The sequence below is a fragment of the Ictalurus furcatus genome, chromosome 26 (assembly GCF_023375685.1).
Source record: "Ictalurus furcatus strain D&B chromosome 26, Billie_1.0, whole genome shotgun sequence".
Taxonomy (NCBI): Eukaryota; Metazoa; Chordata; class Actinopteri; order Siluriformes; family Ictaluridae; genus Ictalurus; species Ictalurus furcatus.
Genome location: NC_071280.1, coordinates 12,650,236 through 12,667,093, shown reverse-complemented (window position 1 = coordinate 12,667,093; position 16,858 = coordinate 12,650,236). Strand labels below are relative to the sequence as shown.

Genomic DNA, 16,858 nt, shown 5'->3' with positions numbered 1-16,858 from the left:
GAATGATGATCAGGCAGGTTTACGATGACAGAATGAAGCTAGCTTAGCGACACAAGGCTCCAGACTGAGGCTCAACGCAGAAATAAAACCTTGTCGGTACAAACGTCAGGTACTAGGCAAATAAATATAGTAAAGCTTGCTGCCACTGGGAGTGAAAATAATGCAACAAAAGTCTTTGAGGAGTCTTGCATGGCTTAGCTGGCTGTAGCAGATGTTATGAGAACCACGCTACTGCAATCCATTCCTCCAGAGAAAAAAAAACGAGTCCCTGTTTTTACACTGATCTTCAACCAGCTTTTCCATTCAACAATACAAACTGGAATATTTATACTACACAAAAAATAGAGTGATTTTATTTATATATATATATATATATATATATATATATATATATATATAAACATAGTATGGTAATAGTGGAAAAACTGATATGCAATCAGCCTGAAAGGGAACTGTCTATCATCCAGCCATCTGCTGGTGTAGCGTGTGAACTTAAGGCAGTGTGGTGGGATTCGTCTAACGCCATCATGTGCCCGTCCCCCGCTCCCTCATATCAGTGTAAGGCAAGAAGAACACTAGTTTACTCCGTTTATCTACTGTATTATTTTACAACCTTTGGTGTCCAGACCACAGTTTGAAGCATGGGAAATGTTATGGCGTTAAGGCAGAAGAACGTGGATGCTAAGGTAAGATAGTCAGGATTGTCAGCGAAGCTTTACAAAAAAAATAAAATAAATATAAATAAAAAAGCTAAACAAAAGGCATTTTAATGGGATGGGGAAGGGAAGGGTTGACATAAATAGCTATAGCACATCTCTAAGCACCTACACCAGACTAACAAGCTGCCCTGACCACTCGGTTTTAGACTTTTTCTAGCAATAGTGTTAGCTCGTGATAGTGATAGCTCGTCATACGAGCTGCTCTACAGTTTGCTCTACTGGTTATATTACAAATGACAAAGCCGGGACAGTCCAGTTCAAGCTTGTCTCATGTCTTACAAACACACATACACATACACACACACCTATGGCATTCTTGACGAGCTCTATCTAGTAGTAAAAATGCAACGATGGCCAAAGTTCAGCCACTTACAATTCAACATACTGTAACGGTGCCTTTACGGGGTGTTCCTCAAAAACAGAGCGGCGCAAAGGCAACACCAGTTTGTTCTAAAAAAAAAAAAATATATATATATATATATATATATATATATATATATATATATATATAAATGAAAGAAAGAATGAAAAAAAGCAAGGGAAGGGAAGAAAATTCAAGAGAAAATGAAGAAACAAGTGTGAGGATCTGTTAACAGCTCATGCAACTCCATTTTAAATATCATATACACTCAGTAGACCTGTACACCTGCACGTTCATGCAATCAGCCAATCACACGGCAGCGATTCTTCAGCAATCCATAAAATCATGCAGATACTTCAGTTAATGTTCATATCAGGCATCAGAATGTCTAGAGTTTACACAAAATGGTGTGAAAAAAAACAAACAAACAAAAAAAAAACATCCAGAGGAGGATAGGCGGAGTCATTTGAGCTGACAGGAAGGTTATGTGATTCAAATAAGCACTCTTTACAAACACGGTGAGCAGAAAAGCATCTCAGAATGCACAACACGTCAAGCCTTAACGTGAATGGGCTACAATATCTGAAGACCACATCGGGTCCATTCCTGTCAGACAAGAACAGGAATCTGAGACTCGCCAAAAAACATTGCTTGGTCTTTTCCCAATGATTGGCCAGGTGATTGGCTGATTGGACAATTGTACGAATGAGCAGGTGTACAGGTGTCCCTAATAAAGTAGTCAGTGAGTGTGTATATCCACATTCAGATTATTTTCATCAAGAGGGAAAGCTGTATGCTGTATTATAGCTGCTCAGTGCCAGCATATTAGTTTCAAGTCATTTTCACATGGGATTCAGGGTAAGACACAAACAAACACATACACAGGGTGAATCAAGGTAAAAAGGCCCCTTAACACAGCACTTTAAAAACACTCCTAATGGATCTGCTGGCCCATTTAAGCCTGGCTCCAAACCACAAACCAACACCCAGCCTTGTTGCTGGGTGCTGCCTTGGCGAAGGGAGTGTGTACTTCAATTGAATACTTTAACTATTTCAATTTCAGGATCATTCTGCACGAAATGTGTGCAAGTCTCAATGTTAACTTAAACTTTTGTTTCAGATGGAAGTTTCACGCCCGGGTGCAGCGAAGGCGTACGCCATCCCGGAGAGCCTGGGGTTTCCCCCAAATCGTAAGAAAGGGCGGAAAGTGCAGTAGTCGGGGCCACCCCCCCAGTGGGTGTACATAATTTTTTTACGAGGTGAAGACTCAGACCTGCGATGGGTGTGGCTTTGATCCTCATCACCGCCCCGTTTGTGGATAGGTGGAGTGTGGATAGAGGACAGAGGGGTAAACTCCGACAGCTGACCCTTATAGAGCTTGTCTGCATTCTGTAGAGCGCAGAAAAGAAAAAAAACAAACAAACAAAGAGAAGGGAACAAGGGAGAAACACAAAAAGAGAGATGTATGAGAGATATGGCAGAGAATGGACACATACGAAACGCAACATGCACAGGCACTGGACAAACACGAGAGTGTTTACAAGAGCGAGTTAAACCAAAATCACCCACAAGCCCCAAACACAAATTCTGCACAAAAAAAAAGGCAAAATACACATCATGCACTTATGAAAATCAGTGACCGAGAGGTTGGAGTCTACAGTCCTAGAAGGTACTGATATGTATATAAAAATCAATGCTCAATCAATGCTTATCCATCCATTAGGATTGGTTATATGTAACTATAAAGACATCAGGGGTTTCCCGTATTTTTCAGTAAATTCCTAATCATATCCTATTATATCCATGTGACTCCAGTGCTTTAATCCCAGTTTCATGAAGTGATACGAATGCTTTGTGTGCACAAAAAACCCAAAAATAAGTCTTTATTCACAAAATATCTTCACTTCCACGTAGATCTCCCCTGCACGTTCACGAGAGAATCGCGACGCATGCGTGTTGTGCTGAAGAAAAAAAAAAAAAAAAAAAAAGACAAAATCTGCAGACGTCTTCATTACAAAGATTGCTCTATGTGACTCAGTTTGTGTAAAGCGTCCATTTTCCTCCGCTGTAAACAGTGCAGCGCTTCCGGGTCCCGTAGTATCGCGAGAGCGGACGTTCTCACAAAAGCGGAGACTCTGTACACAAACCGAGTCATACAGAACAATCTGTGCATTCGTATCGCTTCATAAAACTGGGATTAAACCACTGGAGTCACATGGATTACTTTTATGATGACTTTATGGACTTTCTGGAGCTTGAACGTTTTGGTTACTTGGACTGTAGATGTGGAGGGACAGAAATCTCCCAAGTTTTATTCAAAATGTCTTCATTTGTGTCCCGAAGACAAACGAAAGTCTTATGGGTTTGGAACGAAATGATGGTGAGCGATGACAGAATTTTCATTTTTGAGTGAACTAACCCTTTAAGAAGCCATTTTGCAGTACCACATCTGGACACTAGAGTGTCTCAGAGAAGTTCAAACCAAGTGAAATACAGACGTACTACTGTACGACGTCTCCTTCTGCACCCTATATATTTACAGTAGACATAAAAGCGTTTTAATAACGCTTGTGAGAATGCTCGCATTGAAGATCTGATCATCAACACCCTCTAGGACTGTGCGGTCAGTGAACGGGACAGGCTCTTACTTATTCACTGATGAATTAACTTGAACAGATACAGGAGATAAGATCAGCATTAGGCACTCGCAGTGGAAACAGAAGAGAATGTGTGAACACGTGCAGCAATATCAGAGCAATTACGCTCTATAACGTCTACACGCCAGTAGTAAGTCTCCGTAACCACACCAGCCTGTCGGTTCTCACAGCAAATCTCACAGCACACCGCCACACCAGGGGCTTCTCAGTACCGTCACCATCAGACTCATCGAATCTAGAATTCACAACAGAGCTACAGTAGAAGCTAATGTGGGCTTTCCTAGAGGTGTCTTGTGAAGACAATGAAAACGTGTGTGCAGATTTTTTTTATATTCATTTAATCAGACCAATAGTATCATTTTCACTTCCTGGATTATTACAGAAGAACTATATTTAACAGTGTGGTAAACGCCGGATATTTAATACGCACGTCGTAAAAAATACAACTCAATTCTGGTACACTCTTTGCATTTTAAATTACAGGGTAATTTGTATGTAATTTACCAGGTTTGCAAAGCAGTATTAGTGCCACAGTACAATCATTTTCTTTAAAATAATCATTTTTGATCATTGAATATGTAAGTATGAAATATAAACACTTGACGCTGTGGTGTTATATTAAAATAATCGATCAACGATGCTATGGTGTGATGCGGCTAAGCATGAAGCCACCCCGAAGTTTATTATTTTCATATAACAGGAAGTCCTGCAGTATTTACTCCTCTTACGGCACAGCAATTTGCTGAAAATGAAATATTTTTTTAAATTTATTAATTAAAGAATGGCACATAATATTTGTATCCGTTTATACTTCCATTCAATTCAATTTTACGTGTATAGTGCTTTACAGAAATATATACATTTTAAATGTATAACTGTATCCCTAATGAACAAGCCGGAGGCGACGATGGCAAAGGAAGAACTCCCTGAGACGATATGAGGACGAAACTCGAAATAGTTCTATTTAACGTTGTGGAACGTACGTGAAACAAGTTTCAATCCTGTTATCACTTACATTAAAGCAGCTATAAACGTTAATTCCCTCCCCGACATCGCTTTTTTCTGTCGCGAAGTTAATAAGACCAAAAAAAAATTTTTTAATTAAAAAAATAAATAATACATGTTACCTAGAAACCGTGTCTTCTGTACGGAAGGCTGTTCTGTTTTAGAAAAAGGTTGTAGCTTTAGTCTGCGCTAGTTGTAACTTTACCCCTAACACTAAAGACTCCTTCCAAAAAAACACTTCATAAATGTCTCCTAGAACAAAAGGTTCAATAAACATGCTCAAGCTTACACTTTCTCTCACAGAAAGAGCGAGCAGAGAACAAAATGAAGTGAATATTTATATATGAATATGAATATTTATATGAAGAGACTGACTAAAAAGTGCACGATTTCATGGCCCCAGGAAGTGAATAATGCAAAGCAAAACAGGCGATGAAATGTTTTTGAAGGATTACCACAAATCAGTGCTAGGTTTGTTTCCAGGAAATGTGACGGAAATGAATTAAGAAGAGTGGCGCGCTTTTCAGGTGAATTCCGTAAAGAATTCCCCTTCGATAATAAGCATTTCGAAATCATCACAATGGAATATATTCTGAAAAACATTCGCGGCGAGTTTGTTTTCTGTTGATGGGGTGAAATAAATGAAGTGCGGTCATTCAACAGTCCCTCCAGGATTTAGCGATTTTGCGAGCACAGAAATGAATGCAAACTCAAGCAAACTTTTTTGCGATTTTTCGAAATTACCGCAGATTTGGGCCGAGACGCATCATGTGACATCACAACGCGCCTTCAGCCAAAGCCATCTTCGATTCACGTGTGTTTGAACGAGTACAGCTAAAAGGTCTCATTTACCAACAAACATCACTGCGAAAGTCGTTTTCTACAAAAAAAACAATAAGCACAAATTGCATCACAAATTGTTTATAAAAAGCCACAGCAAAATCACTGAAATCCTGTACGGACGGATATTTTTTGGGACATTTTGTATATTAGAAATCAGAGGGAAGTTAAAGCTTGAGTCAATGAGTCAAGTACCAACTGTTTTGCCCATTTCGTAATGTTTTCCATAGTTATACATGTAACATGGATCCACTTTTGCTTATCTGTTGAACAATTGCTTCCCATCCTGGGTGTGACATCACAAACCATACGGCTGACACGTCTGAGTAATGCTGCTATATACACTCGTCCCTTTCTTCCTACCTGCAATGCATGTACTAGATGTTATTCCAGATCTATGTGTTAAATACTAAGTAAATACCGCAGTGTTAAATAAAGTGCTCTTGGAACAAATTTTAGATTTGATCGGTCTGATGGTGAACTGGATGTTAGTACACGCCCCTGTTCGTTCTCTTTACCATGCTGCTGTTATGCCTCAGTGGTGGTCTGAACCCCATGTAACAGGGAGTCCTCACTGTGTGCTAGAAAGGTCCTATCAGCTTTCATCCTCTGTGGACAGCCACACACACACACACACACACACGCCAAACACACACACAAACAGACACAGACTCAGCCTAAAGGACATGACTATGCACGCTGGAGACGTTTTCCTCACTGCTTACTCAGTGTTTCTTCAATACACAAAACTTCAGATCAACCTGTTCCTGTTCAGAAAGGTTCATCGTTAAAAACAAAAACAGAAAAAAGGGAACATGTGACATGTAAAACATTGCACGTAACCATGCAGCGCTGCGTTGCATGTCGCAATGGACGTATTTCACGTTTCATATTCATCCAACACACACACACAGATGTCCGCCTTCATGCATGTGAGCACACGGAGCAGAGCATGCGGTTAAAAAGCACAGGAGCAGAAATGGAACAAGCGTCACTCTGAGGTACCGGAGCTCTTCTTACAGTCATTACTGAGAGCTTAGCAGGCTTATGTCATCAACTAATGCCTTTCCGATAAATCAGTAAAGCCTGCCTGTCATTTCCAGGGCCGAACACGGCTATTAGATTGATGGAATCGCAATTAAATATAGATGTGTTTGTAGACCGCAAACGATTTCCATAAAGCAGCTGAAATATTCATGTTGACAGAAAGTCAACATAGGTATTTATTATTTTATTTCTTCCATTTTTGCACAGAAAATTATTCAAATTAATGGCCCACATTACAGATGAAATTCAAATACGCATTAATTTAAAACGTCTCCATTGCTTTAAAGATTTTTTTTTTTTTCCATCATTGGCCAATATAATGTACACACACAGAAACATAACTGACTAGTAAGAAGTTCTTGGCACCTTTCAGTAACTTGTTCCACACATACACACACTCACTCGCGCAAACGCACACACACACACACACACACACACACACACACACACACACACACACACACACAGACACATGCGAAGAGAGTGAAAGGATCACCTCCTGCCCAGTTCAGAAACTGATACTGCTGGAGGTCTGAGAGAGCATAAAGATGGTGGACTGCTCGGCGGTAAGGCACTGGCGCTTTGTCTGCCGTTACCACGGCCACGTGGGTTCAAGGGGCAAAGGTCAAGAATCAGGGGTTAAAGACATGGGGGAAAGGGCAAGTTCAGGGATGCAGTCGTACGTCACAGGAGAAGAGGCAGATGAGGAGAGAAAAGAAAAGGAGAAGACAAAACGGATTTAGAACAGTTAACATGGAGGGAGGGATTAGAGCTACAGTAAGAGACTGTGCTAATAATGTATTAGCTAAGCTGTACAGCCTTATCGTTTATTACTACTTAATGTTAGTTTATTAAAAGTTCATCGTGGAAAGGTTTATCCAGAAATAGGTTTGCGACCAACAGATTTATATCCAGTAATAACAATTTGTAGCTAATAGGGCTATTAGAATGAGTTTTGTTCGATTACTTAAAAAAAACAAAAAAACAAAACAAAAAAAAAAAACCAAGCAAACACCACAACTCGGATTGAACTTGTTTAAGATTTCATGTTCTACTTTTCTCCACTAATATATAAATCTAATGAAACACATTTTTCATTTTTTGGCCAAATGTCCCTCATCATTGGAAAAATGGTTATTAAATTATTTACAATTATTTTTTAAATTATGCATCGACTCAAAATATAAAGGGAGAATGTACAGGTCTTAAAAAGCAGTACATTTCCAAAAGACACTTTTAAAAAAAAAAAAAGTCAATTCAGTCTTAAATGATGTTCTGCTGAGCAGGTAGTGCACTACATAGGGCACTGCAAATGTATGTAGTGAGCATATACTGTATAGTAAATAAGCTATTTAGATTCAGTTTAACTGTGTCTGTTTTAGAGACTTGAATAAAAAAATATTTACATAAAACTGTAAACTCAAACTAAATAAACACTAACAGAGGTTATCTGGAACACTGAACAAGGATGTTTCTGATGAAATGTTGATGAAACCTTGGTAGAGGTCGACCGACTGATCGGTTTTGCCGATCTATTGCTGGAACTATCGGTTATCGGCAAAAATTGAGCGACTGAGAAGAGTCCACTGTCATTATACGGTATGAGAGCGGCCTCTAGAGGTGAAATAAAAACTATCAATGACAAATTTTGTTGTGTTATTTGAAGTGTTTTGATTCATTTTGGATGTTTTTATTTTTATTTGTTATTTGGAGTGTTACTTTTTGGATGTATATCTTTGATTTACTTCAATATTTATTAATAATTCATATATATTAATATTGATATATTTATTTCATTTTTAAAAAATACAGTACATTTTCATGGTAAAGTTAGTACTGTTTATTTTTGTAATAAAAGTTCACCAATATTTTACGTCGAGCGTTCTCATTTAGTATGTTCTCATTTAGTATCAATTACCACATATTTAGAATGTTCTCATTTAGTATCGATTTTAAATACTATCGGCTGATTAATCGGTTATCAGCAGGTACCGCCCAGCTTAGTTATTGGTATCGGTAAAATCCCCTGTCGGTCGACCTCTACTTCTTGGAATTTTCTTTGCCTATGAAACAATATTCAAATATTCCATTTAGTATTTAAATATATTAGCGCAACTCTTTATCAGCCCTAGTAGCTACAAACGTTTGAACTTTTTCAGCCAGATCCTTCCTTATAGCAGACAGATAAGTTTAATGCAAAGCTGCGAAGGTTTGAGTAAAAGGCAGGTTAATTAGAAACCACACGCAGTACTGCTGCATACATTCTCTCTGTCTGAAAACACACCAGCACACGCCTTCAGTTTAGGAGCGTTTCAAAGAAATGTAGGACATCTTCCAAAAAAACAAGCAGGAAAAACTTGCTTTTTCAAAAAAAAAAAAAAAAAAAAAGAAGAGCGTGAAAAAGGAGAATTGTAACGTTGCAGCCGAGGACCTCCTGAGCTGCATACGCTTATCCACTTACATCCAGCAATCTCAGGACTGATCCGTAGCAAACGTAAATCTAAAGACCATAAATGTGGTCAAAACATAGTCATATCTACAACAATACCATGTTCAGTGGCACAATAAGTAAAAAAAAAAAAAAAGACATAATTAGGACATTAAATCTCCAATAGGCTTTTAGGCCACTGTAATGCAAGGTTAAAATGCAAAGGCAAACAATACAGTGTTATTGAACAGATTATATGCGTGCAGTAGGGTTGGGAAATATCTATAAATAATTACAGCGATATCCATTTGTGTAACGACTGATAACTCCTCCCCTCACCCCAAGAAATGTGTAAATCGGTTTACAGCAGTTGCCATAGTTACCTGCTTCTCTCTGATTAAGTTGTTAAGACACTATAATACAGATATTATGTTATATATATATATAACTTCTGTTTATTATTATTTTTTTTAAAATAAAGTCTATTACAAAATGACTTGAGGCAGCTAATTTGATAATAAGATTTGAATCTCTATGCATTTAATCTGCGTAACGATTAAAGTGCACCTATTACGGTTTTGAAACATGCCTAGTTTTGTTTTAAAGGTCTCATACAATAGCTTTACATGCATCCAAGATCAAAAAACACTTTAATGTGCTCATCATTTAAATTGCAGTATTTTTTCTTTTCCCTCCAGTGTCACAAACGACTCGTTAAAGGATCCGTTCTAAAAGATTCATTCTAAACTCCTCCTTTCAGAGAGCATACTCTCCTCTGATTGGTCAGATGTCCCAGTCTGTCGTGATTGATCTACCGCTGTCAGCGTGTTTCACAAAGAAAACATCCACTACCATAACGAGTTTCAGCTCCGTCTGTCAACGAGAAGCCAATGAAGATCAGAGGCGCGGCTTGTAGGTTAATACAGGAAGTAAAGTCTGGAATCACTAACGACTCGTTTCAGCTGTTCAGAATCGCTTCCTTCTTTTGGGAGTCAATAACTCTGTTTGTCAAAAATGCTTGCGCTTTGATGTTTGAAACTTTGCAGACTTTTTACATTCACACACAGCTCTATAACACACTACATGAGGTAATATTTGAAAAACCATAAAAATAGGTGCACTTTAAAATATTTACAGAATATTTTTTTTCTCTTTTTGAATGAGTTCATAAGTCATCTGCTGTCTTTGGTGGTTATTTAAATCCCAGAGCCAATGACTAGTCTCATAGCCTAGTCTGGTGATTCTCTTACTTGTAGGATATGTACAGTAAATGTACATAAAATGTAAACATTTTGGATCATATGCAAGCCACTGTGTACATATAGTTTTTAACATGACTCACTGTTCTCACTCATCTGTTTTGCACGTGATATAAATTTGATCCATTTGTGCATTCAGAATGTGCCTTTTCTGATATAATCTTATAAATAAACAATTTGAAGACGGAGTTGTTGATGCATTATTGCTCACTAAACTGATATTTTTTTCTCCGGTCAGGCCACCGGACTGAGTGTAATTCGGCTCGTTATGCAAAATGAGTTGGACACCCCATGTTCCCTTCATATGCGAGTAGGTTTGGAGAAAATATAAGTAACAGTAGAAGAGCAGTAAATGTAGCAGCAGTAAGTGTACCTGTATTTTCTCGGTGGTGGTGGGCCACAGTGCTCTCCACAGAACTTTCTTAAGCACGTCGGGCAGCAGACTGACCATGATGAGCAGAATGATGCTGAGCCACGCTGGTCCACTGGCTAACATCTGCATGAAGACGTAGTACATCCTCTGATAGTTCAGGAAGGGCCTTTTGCAGTGAAAAGACAAAGAAGAAACGTACGCTCTGATTTACTAAAGCCATTAGATATAGACAAGCTTCCAGTCTTCCTGTTTCTAGGAGTACTACTGCTATTAATACTGAGATACTTAAGTAATTATGGTAGAGATAGTAAAAGTTAAGCAGACACGATGTTTTAGATCTAGGTCCCTCATCAAGCAAAGTGCTTCTGAAGTCAAACCTTGACTCATACCCACAAGCATTTTGTGTGCCCAATTGTTGAAGGACTTTCATCTGAAAGGGATGATCATGTTTCCCTGAAAACTCTGTGTACTATGCTTCATTTTTACTCCAAATAAGATTATTACTGCAGTATGCTTAAGCTACTTCCTAGAAGGATGTAAAACGTACCAAATGATGCCGCCCCAGAGAAGTGAGAAGATCACATAGAAGAGCAGAGATCCCCATATGACAAAATGGTTGATCCACGTCCAGTAGTGTGTGTCCAGAGCCAGCTACAGAACATTAATACAATGATAATGTGTATAATAAAAGTGGTATAATTATCACTTTCATTAGTGTGTGTGTGTATGTCGTGCTACCTTTAACGTGACTGTAAATACCAGCACTGTGAACACCAGAGTTCCGAACGTCCAGTTTCCAAACATCTGGGTCAGAAACACAGTAATAACAGCAATAACACCAATTTAATATAAACAACACAAATGTATAGAACTGAGGCTTGAGATCAAGTATTAACCACTACTCTTCTCATTTATGTCTCATTAACAAACTCTTATATACTACAGTATGTTTATCGTATTGAGCGAAAATTGTGTCGGTGCCGTGCCATTTCCTGGAACAAAAATAAATATTTTAGATCAAAGTTGTAGCATGTATAAACCCCCTGATAGCTGATAAGATGACATTATTACATTCATACATACATCGCAACACAAGGCCGTCTGGTCGCATCCTCTTCCTCCATCACGGAGTCATAAAATACCTGGTTAAAATACCTACTGACACAATGTAAACACACTTGCAAACAATTTAAGGTTTGCTGTGTTTTACGCAGTGTGTTCAAGTACGGCCAAGGTTTATCTCAATGATTTTAAAAAAGTGACTAAAGTGACTGACGTTAGCTTGCACTAGTATCGTCAAGATTCCCTCAAGGAACCGTTATCCATGTTATAGATGCACCCCAATGTCTACTGCTCAGAAATGTAAACATGGAGGAAGTTTGTTTCGTCTAGCCACTGTGGCCAGACAAAACAAAAGTGTACCAGTGGCAAAAACCAAAACTAGAATAACTTCCAGAGAATTCGAGAATCATGCTAATCGTAAAGGGACACCTGACACGCAAAAAGTCTTCTGGACAGGGAAAATGAGCATTAATGCTACAAACTGGTAAAAACATGGCGCAACAAACCAGGAAGTAATACGCTGTGTGGTTATTTTATGTGGCAAAGTAGAATTAGCTAGTTAGCAACTTGTTACACGTCTTTTATGATTATTACTTGTGACACTGTATGAGATGATCCCAATAAAACAGGCTGTGCGATAACGTGTTCTACCATTCAGATTACATTCAGACTCTCTAGCGATTAATCTATTATAAACAGAGATTAGTCCTTTTCTGTAATGTCATCAACCAGCATGAACCGGGTTCATGCTGAAAATGTTGCATAAACAAAAAAACATTATTTTTAATAATTAAAAATAATTAGCATGTTTTGGTTATGTTTTTACATTTCCATTACTGTATTTGTAGTTGTTCTGTGAAGTTCACGTAATCTTATGCCAGCTTCCTATTTGTGTCTTTTGGATGAGCGTTGTAGGCATGCTCGCACGCAATAAAAAAAAAAAAAAAAAAAACTCTGAGCAGGTCACATTTCTAGCTTTAAGACCGCCGAGCTTAAAACTCAAACACGTGTGATTTTTCTCACTGAAACAAAACTGGGCTGAAAATTATACAGCATAAGACCGATAAATTCTGCGAGGTGTGCTCAGGAGGTTGTTCAATGTATTTGACTTCTGCAGCCAAAAAAAAAAAACATCTTAATGAAAGAAACCTTTAAAAACAGGCAAAAATCAATGTGTCTATGGGGAACATTTATTCCAAAATGGGTCGGCCGGTCATCTAGCTAATGTATCTAATATATGTATATCTACTGTATATTATAGATATATATTATACCAGCTGTCCTCTGATTACAATGACAGACTCCAAAAGTAAAAAAAATATATATATATTATAATAATACATGAAAAACAATCCACAGCAAACATGGAGAAATGCAGTGTAATGTTTAGAGTTTTAGTGAACACCACAGGATGAAGGTGATGAGTTGCTAGTACCAGTGGAAAACATATGTATGTAAAACAGGAACACGGTGAACTTACCCCACTGTGAGAAGGCAAAATGCAATGTTAAAACCACTGCAAGGACAAATTCTCTACAAAAACGCACTGTTACTTCGAATTATTTGAGATGTTAATCATCACACAATACTTAAAAGTATATTACGTCCATGTATATGTATAGTGGGATGGGCAATATGACTATACAACTATAAAAACTAACACTTTTACAAGATATGTAGCATGATATAAGAAAACGACTGAGTTTGATGATACTTATATTTAAATGTGTATGAAAAATAAAAAATAAAGAAAACAATTTTTTTTAAATTAAAAACAATGTGATCATATAACGACACCTGAAGATGATTCTACAATATACAAACTGTTTCGTAATATATATGTTTGCTAACAAACTACCAAAATCAAACAAGCAAACAAACAGCAAATAAACAGTAGTGAAAAAAATAAAAATATATAATTATTTGAAAAAGAAGAAAAAATTAGTTTGATGAAAATTATTAAATGTAAGTATAAGATATCCATGATATCTGAGAAAAGTATATCTTATCATAATTAATCACAATATCCATATTATATTGTCATATTGCCCAGCCTGAATGTGCAGCACATTGATATCAAATTTATTTTCCACTTTCCCTGTTTGCCCTTGCAGTGAGCTGTGAGATGACGGACAGGAAGTCCAACAAAACCTACGAGGATGACTACAGTGCCACCTTTCTTGGAGTGTTTTTTGCACCAGACACACACAAAGACAAAAACGTGCTCTAGTGTACTACACAATGAGAGGGGAACATGAGAGGGGTGGTGGATTAATCCTGCAGCACCCAGGCCTAATGAATGAGTGAACGAGTGAAAAAGGGAATGTTTTAGGACTTAATGAGATGTGTTTGAGGGTCAGTGTCGGAAGAGGAAGGTGAGAGGGGTAGAAACAAACCAAACTAAAACTAAAAAGAGGATGAGAGACAGACAGGGACAGGCTTACCATCTGCGTGTTTGTGGCCATTAGCTGAGGAAAGGAAGAGGGGAGAAAGAGAGGGGGGACAGGAAAGAGCAAGAAATAAGAGGAAGAAACAGAAAGAGAGAGAAAATAAATAAAATAAAAATCAACCAGAGAAGGGAGAAAGGGGAGGGGCAAAAAAATGAAGAAAAATTAGGATGTCATAATAACACAAAAAAAAAAACCCCGAAACCAAATCAAACAGGAAACAGGCAATCCAAAAAGATTAATATGATCATACTTGATGGCACAGAGAAAGATGTCCCAGCATGCTTTGTCCCATACATGAATGGAGAAGCACCTGGAATGGTTATAAATGTGTGCAAGCTGCCTCATTTTACCACTTTACCCACAAACACACACACACACACACACACACGCACACACAGACACACAGACACACCTTGCAATCTCTTGCTCTGACTGATAATTAAATTACTCAATGGATGAAAAGAACTTAAAGATGAAAACAATGGTGTGAAAAATAAAGAGAAAAACACGCATGAGAAAAAAAAAAAAGAACGCTGTTGGTGGATTGTGATGGTGATTAAGATGTTACCTGTCCGTTGCTGGTGAAGCTGGTGTTGTCGAATAGGAAGAAAGCACCAAAGAAAAAGACCAGTGCATCGAAGACTCCTAGAAACGTCCAGTAGATGAAGATGGGCCATTGCAGCAAAGAATTCTTCGCGATGTCTCTGGAAAAACAAGAGCAAGAAAGAAGTTTAGCAACAAAACTTAAAATGAGGATGGAATTTTACACTGTGTGAAAGTACATGTAATGAAATGTAAACCTCGACTTGATCAACTTCAAATCATATAATATGCATGGATTTCTGAACTTTTATATATGGTACATAATAGTGTTTTTATGAAGTTTACAGGATTTAGCAGATGCCCGTGTCCAGAGTAGAAGTTGACCGATTGATTGGTTTTTACGAATAACCGATTGCTAGAACTTTCTGTTATCGGCAAAAATCCACAACGGTAGCGGCTGAGAAGAGTCCGCTGTCATTATACAGAACGAGAGCGGCCTCTAGAGGTGAAATAAAAACCATCACTGAAAAAAAATTTTGGGTTCAGTTTTGATTTATATCTTTTATTTACATCAATATTTATCATACTTTATTTTATTACAGTATATTTTCATGGTACAGTCAATACTGTTTATTTTTTTAATAAACTTCAGCAATATTTTACTTTGAGTGTTTTCATTCAGTATCAGTTTTAAAAAGTATCGAAAAACAAAAGATGGAACAGTTATGGGCAGGCACTGCCCAACTTAGTCATCGGTATCTGTAAAATCCACTATCGGTTGACCTGACCTAATCCTGAGAGACATAGGCCCTGTTTACACTAGTGTGTGTTTAAAACAGCGTTTTAAAACAAAAACGATCCTCGTCCACGCTGGCGTTTCCGCTGTGTTTCGGAAACGATCTCCGTCCACACTACACGACTGAAAATGCATGTCACGTGACCATTCATGCACACTGGGCAAGTGTAAACAGGAAGTTGGTTACTAGTCACCGGCAGGCACAGATATACAGAAGTGCTTCAGAGTCTCTGTCAAAAACACATCTTCACGCTAGTTCACTAAGTCAGGGACAGGGAACACACATACACGCATATATATATATATATATATATATATATATATATATATATACACACACACACACAAAGAAAGCGAGCCAGCAAAAATCCATAAATTATCTCCAGTGTCAAAGCTTTGTAATAGTCATTAGTTTTTCCACCATGGGAAAGCCTTCAGGATTAAGAACTCTGCGCTTTCTTTTAGTTGTTACTTGACAGATTTGATTATTTTATTACTTTACAGATTTCTGCCCTTAGACCTCCATTATAAAGGAGTTTCGAGTCAATATGTTTTCCATTCTTACTTTCTTTTTGGTACAGGAAACACGTGTCAAAATTCTTAGTATTTACTATATACTATAGTAATTACACACACATTACAGAGGAAAGAAAAACACTGTTGTATTCCTTTAAGTTAACATTGCTACTGACTTTCACTTATATCCCCTTGGCCCTGCATTACAGTGCCAAGACTTACTCCATATTCCTGTTAAACCCCTTAATACCGCAGGCTCCTAACCCCTAAACACTCTTAAATGCTGTACTGCTATATGCTCCCTAATATACCTGTGTAGGCTTGAACCCTTCGGGACTGTGCTCTTGAAAGCACGGCTATAGATTGATTAAGCACTTAGTTAGCAGTATCGCTACAGTACAACGATCCAAACAAGGCCAAGAGCCAACAGTGCTTTTCCTGGCTCCATGTAAAAGATAGTTTGTGTGCAATTACATCCACGAGCCAGAGGAAAACAGTGTATCGATTACTGGAACAAAGCAAAAAAAACAAAACAAAAAAAAAAAAAGCTGAACAAACAAAGTCATCTGCTGCCAAATTCAAATGGCAGGGCCAGAAGTTTTTGAACTGTAGCACAATAATGCATTCTGCTGAAGTTTAAAACACAGAAATGTAATCTATAACAACATTCAAACTTTAGATCCCCACCCACATACAGTGTCGTCCGAAAGTATTCACCCCTCTTGGGATTTTTCCTATTATGTTGCCTTACAACCTGGAATTAAAATGGATTTTTTTTGGGGTTTGTATCCTTTGATTTACA

General features: G+C 37.8%; 1 protein-coding gene across 4 annotated transcripts in view; it reads right to left on the bottom strand.

The window, feature by feature from the left end:
• Nucleotides 1–1,224: 1,224 nt before the first annotated feature.
• atp11a (ATPase phospholipid transporting 11A) overlaps nt 1,225–16,858 on the bottom strand; it is a 99,387-nt gene continuing 83,753 nt past the window's right edge. For 2 of the 4 annotated variants that reach the window (XM_053616264.1, XM_053616263.1), the window contains 5 exons: nt 14,770–14,905; nt 11,428–11,493; nt 11,237–11,340; nt 10,690–10,855; nt 1,225–2,469 (listed from right to left, as the gene is read on the bottom strand). In XM_053616264.1, the coding sequence (XP_053472239.1) occupies nt 2,197–2,469; nt 10,690–10,855; nt 11,237–11,340; nt 11,428–11,493; nt 14,770–14,905 (745 nt within the window). In that variant the 3' untranslated portion in view covers nt 1,225–2,196. Of the gene's footprint in view, nt 6,192–10,689; nt 10,856–11,236; nt 11,341–11,427; nt 11,494–14,769; nt 14,906–16,858 lie in introns of all 4 variants that reach the window. The other 2 variants (XM_053616266.1, XM_053616265.1) reach the window with 2 other exon arrangements.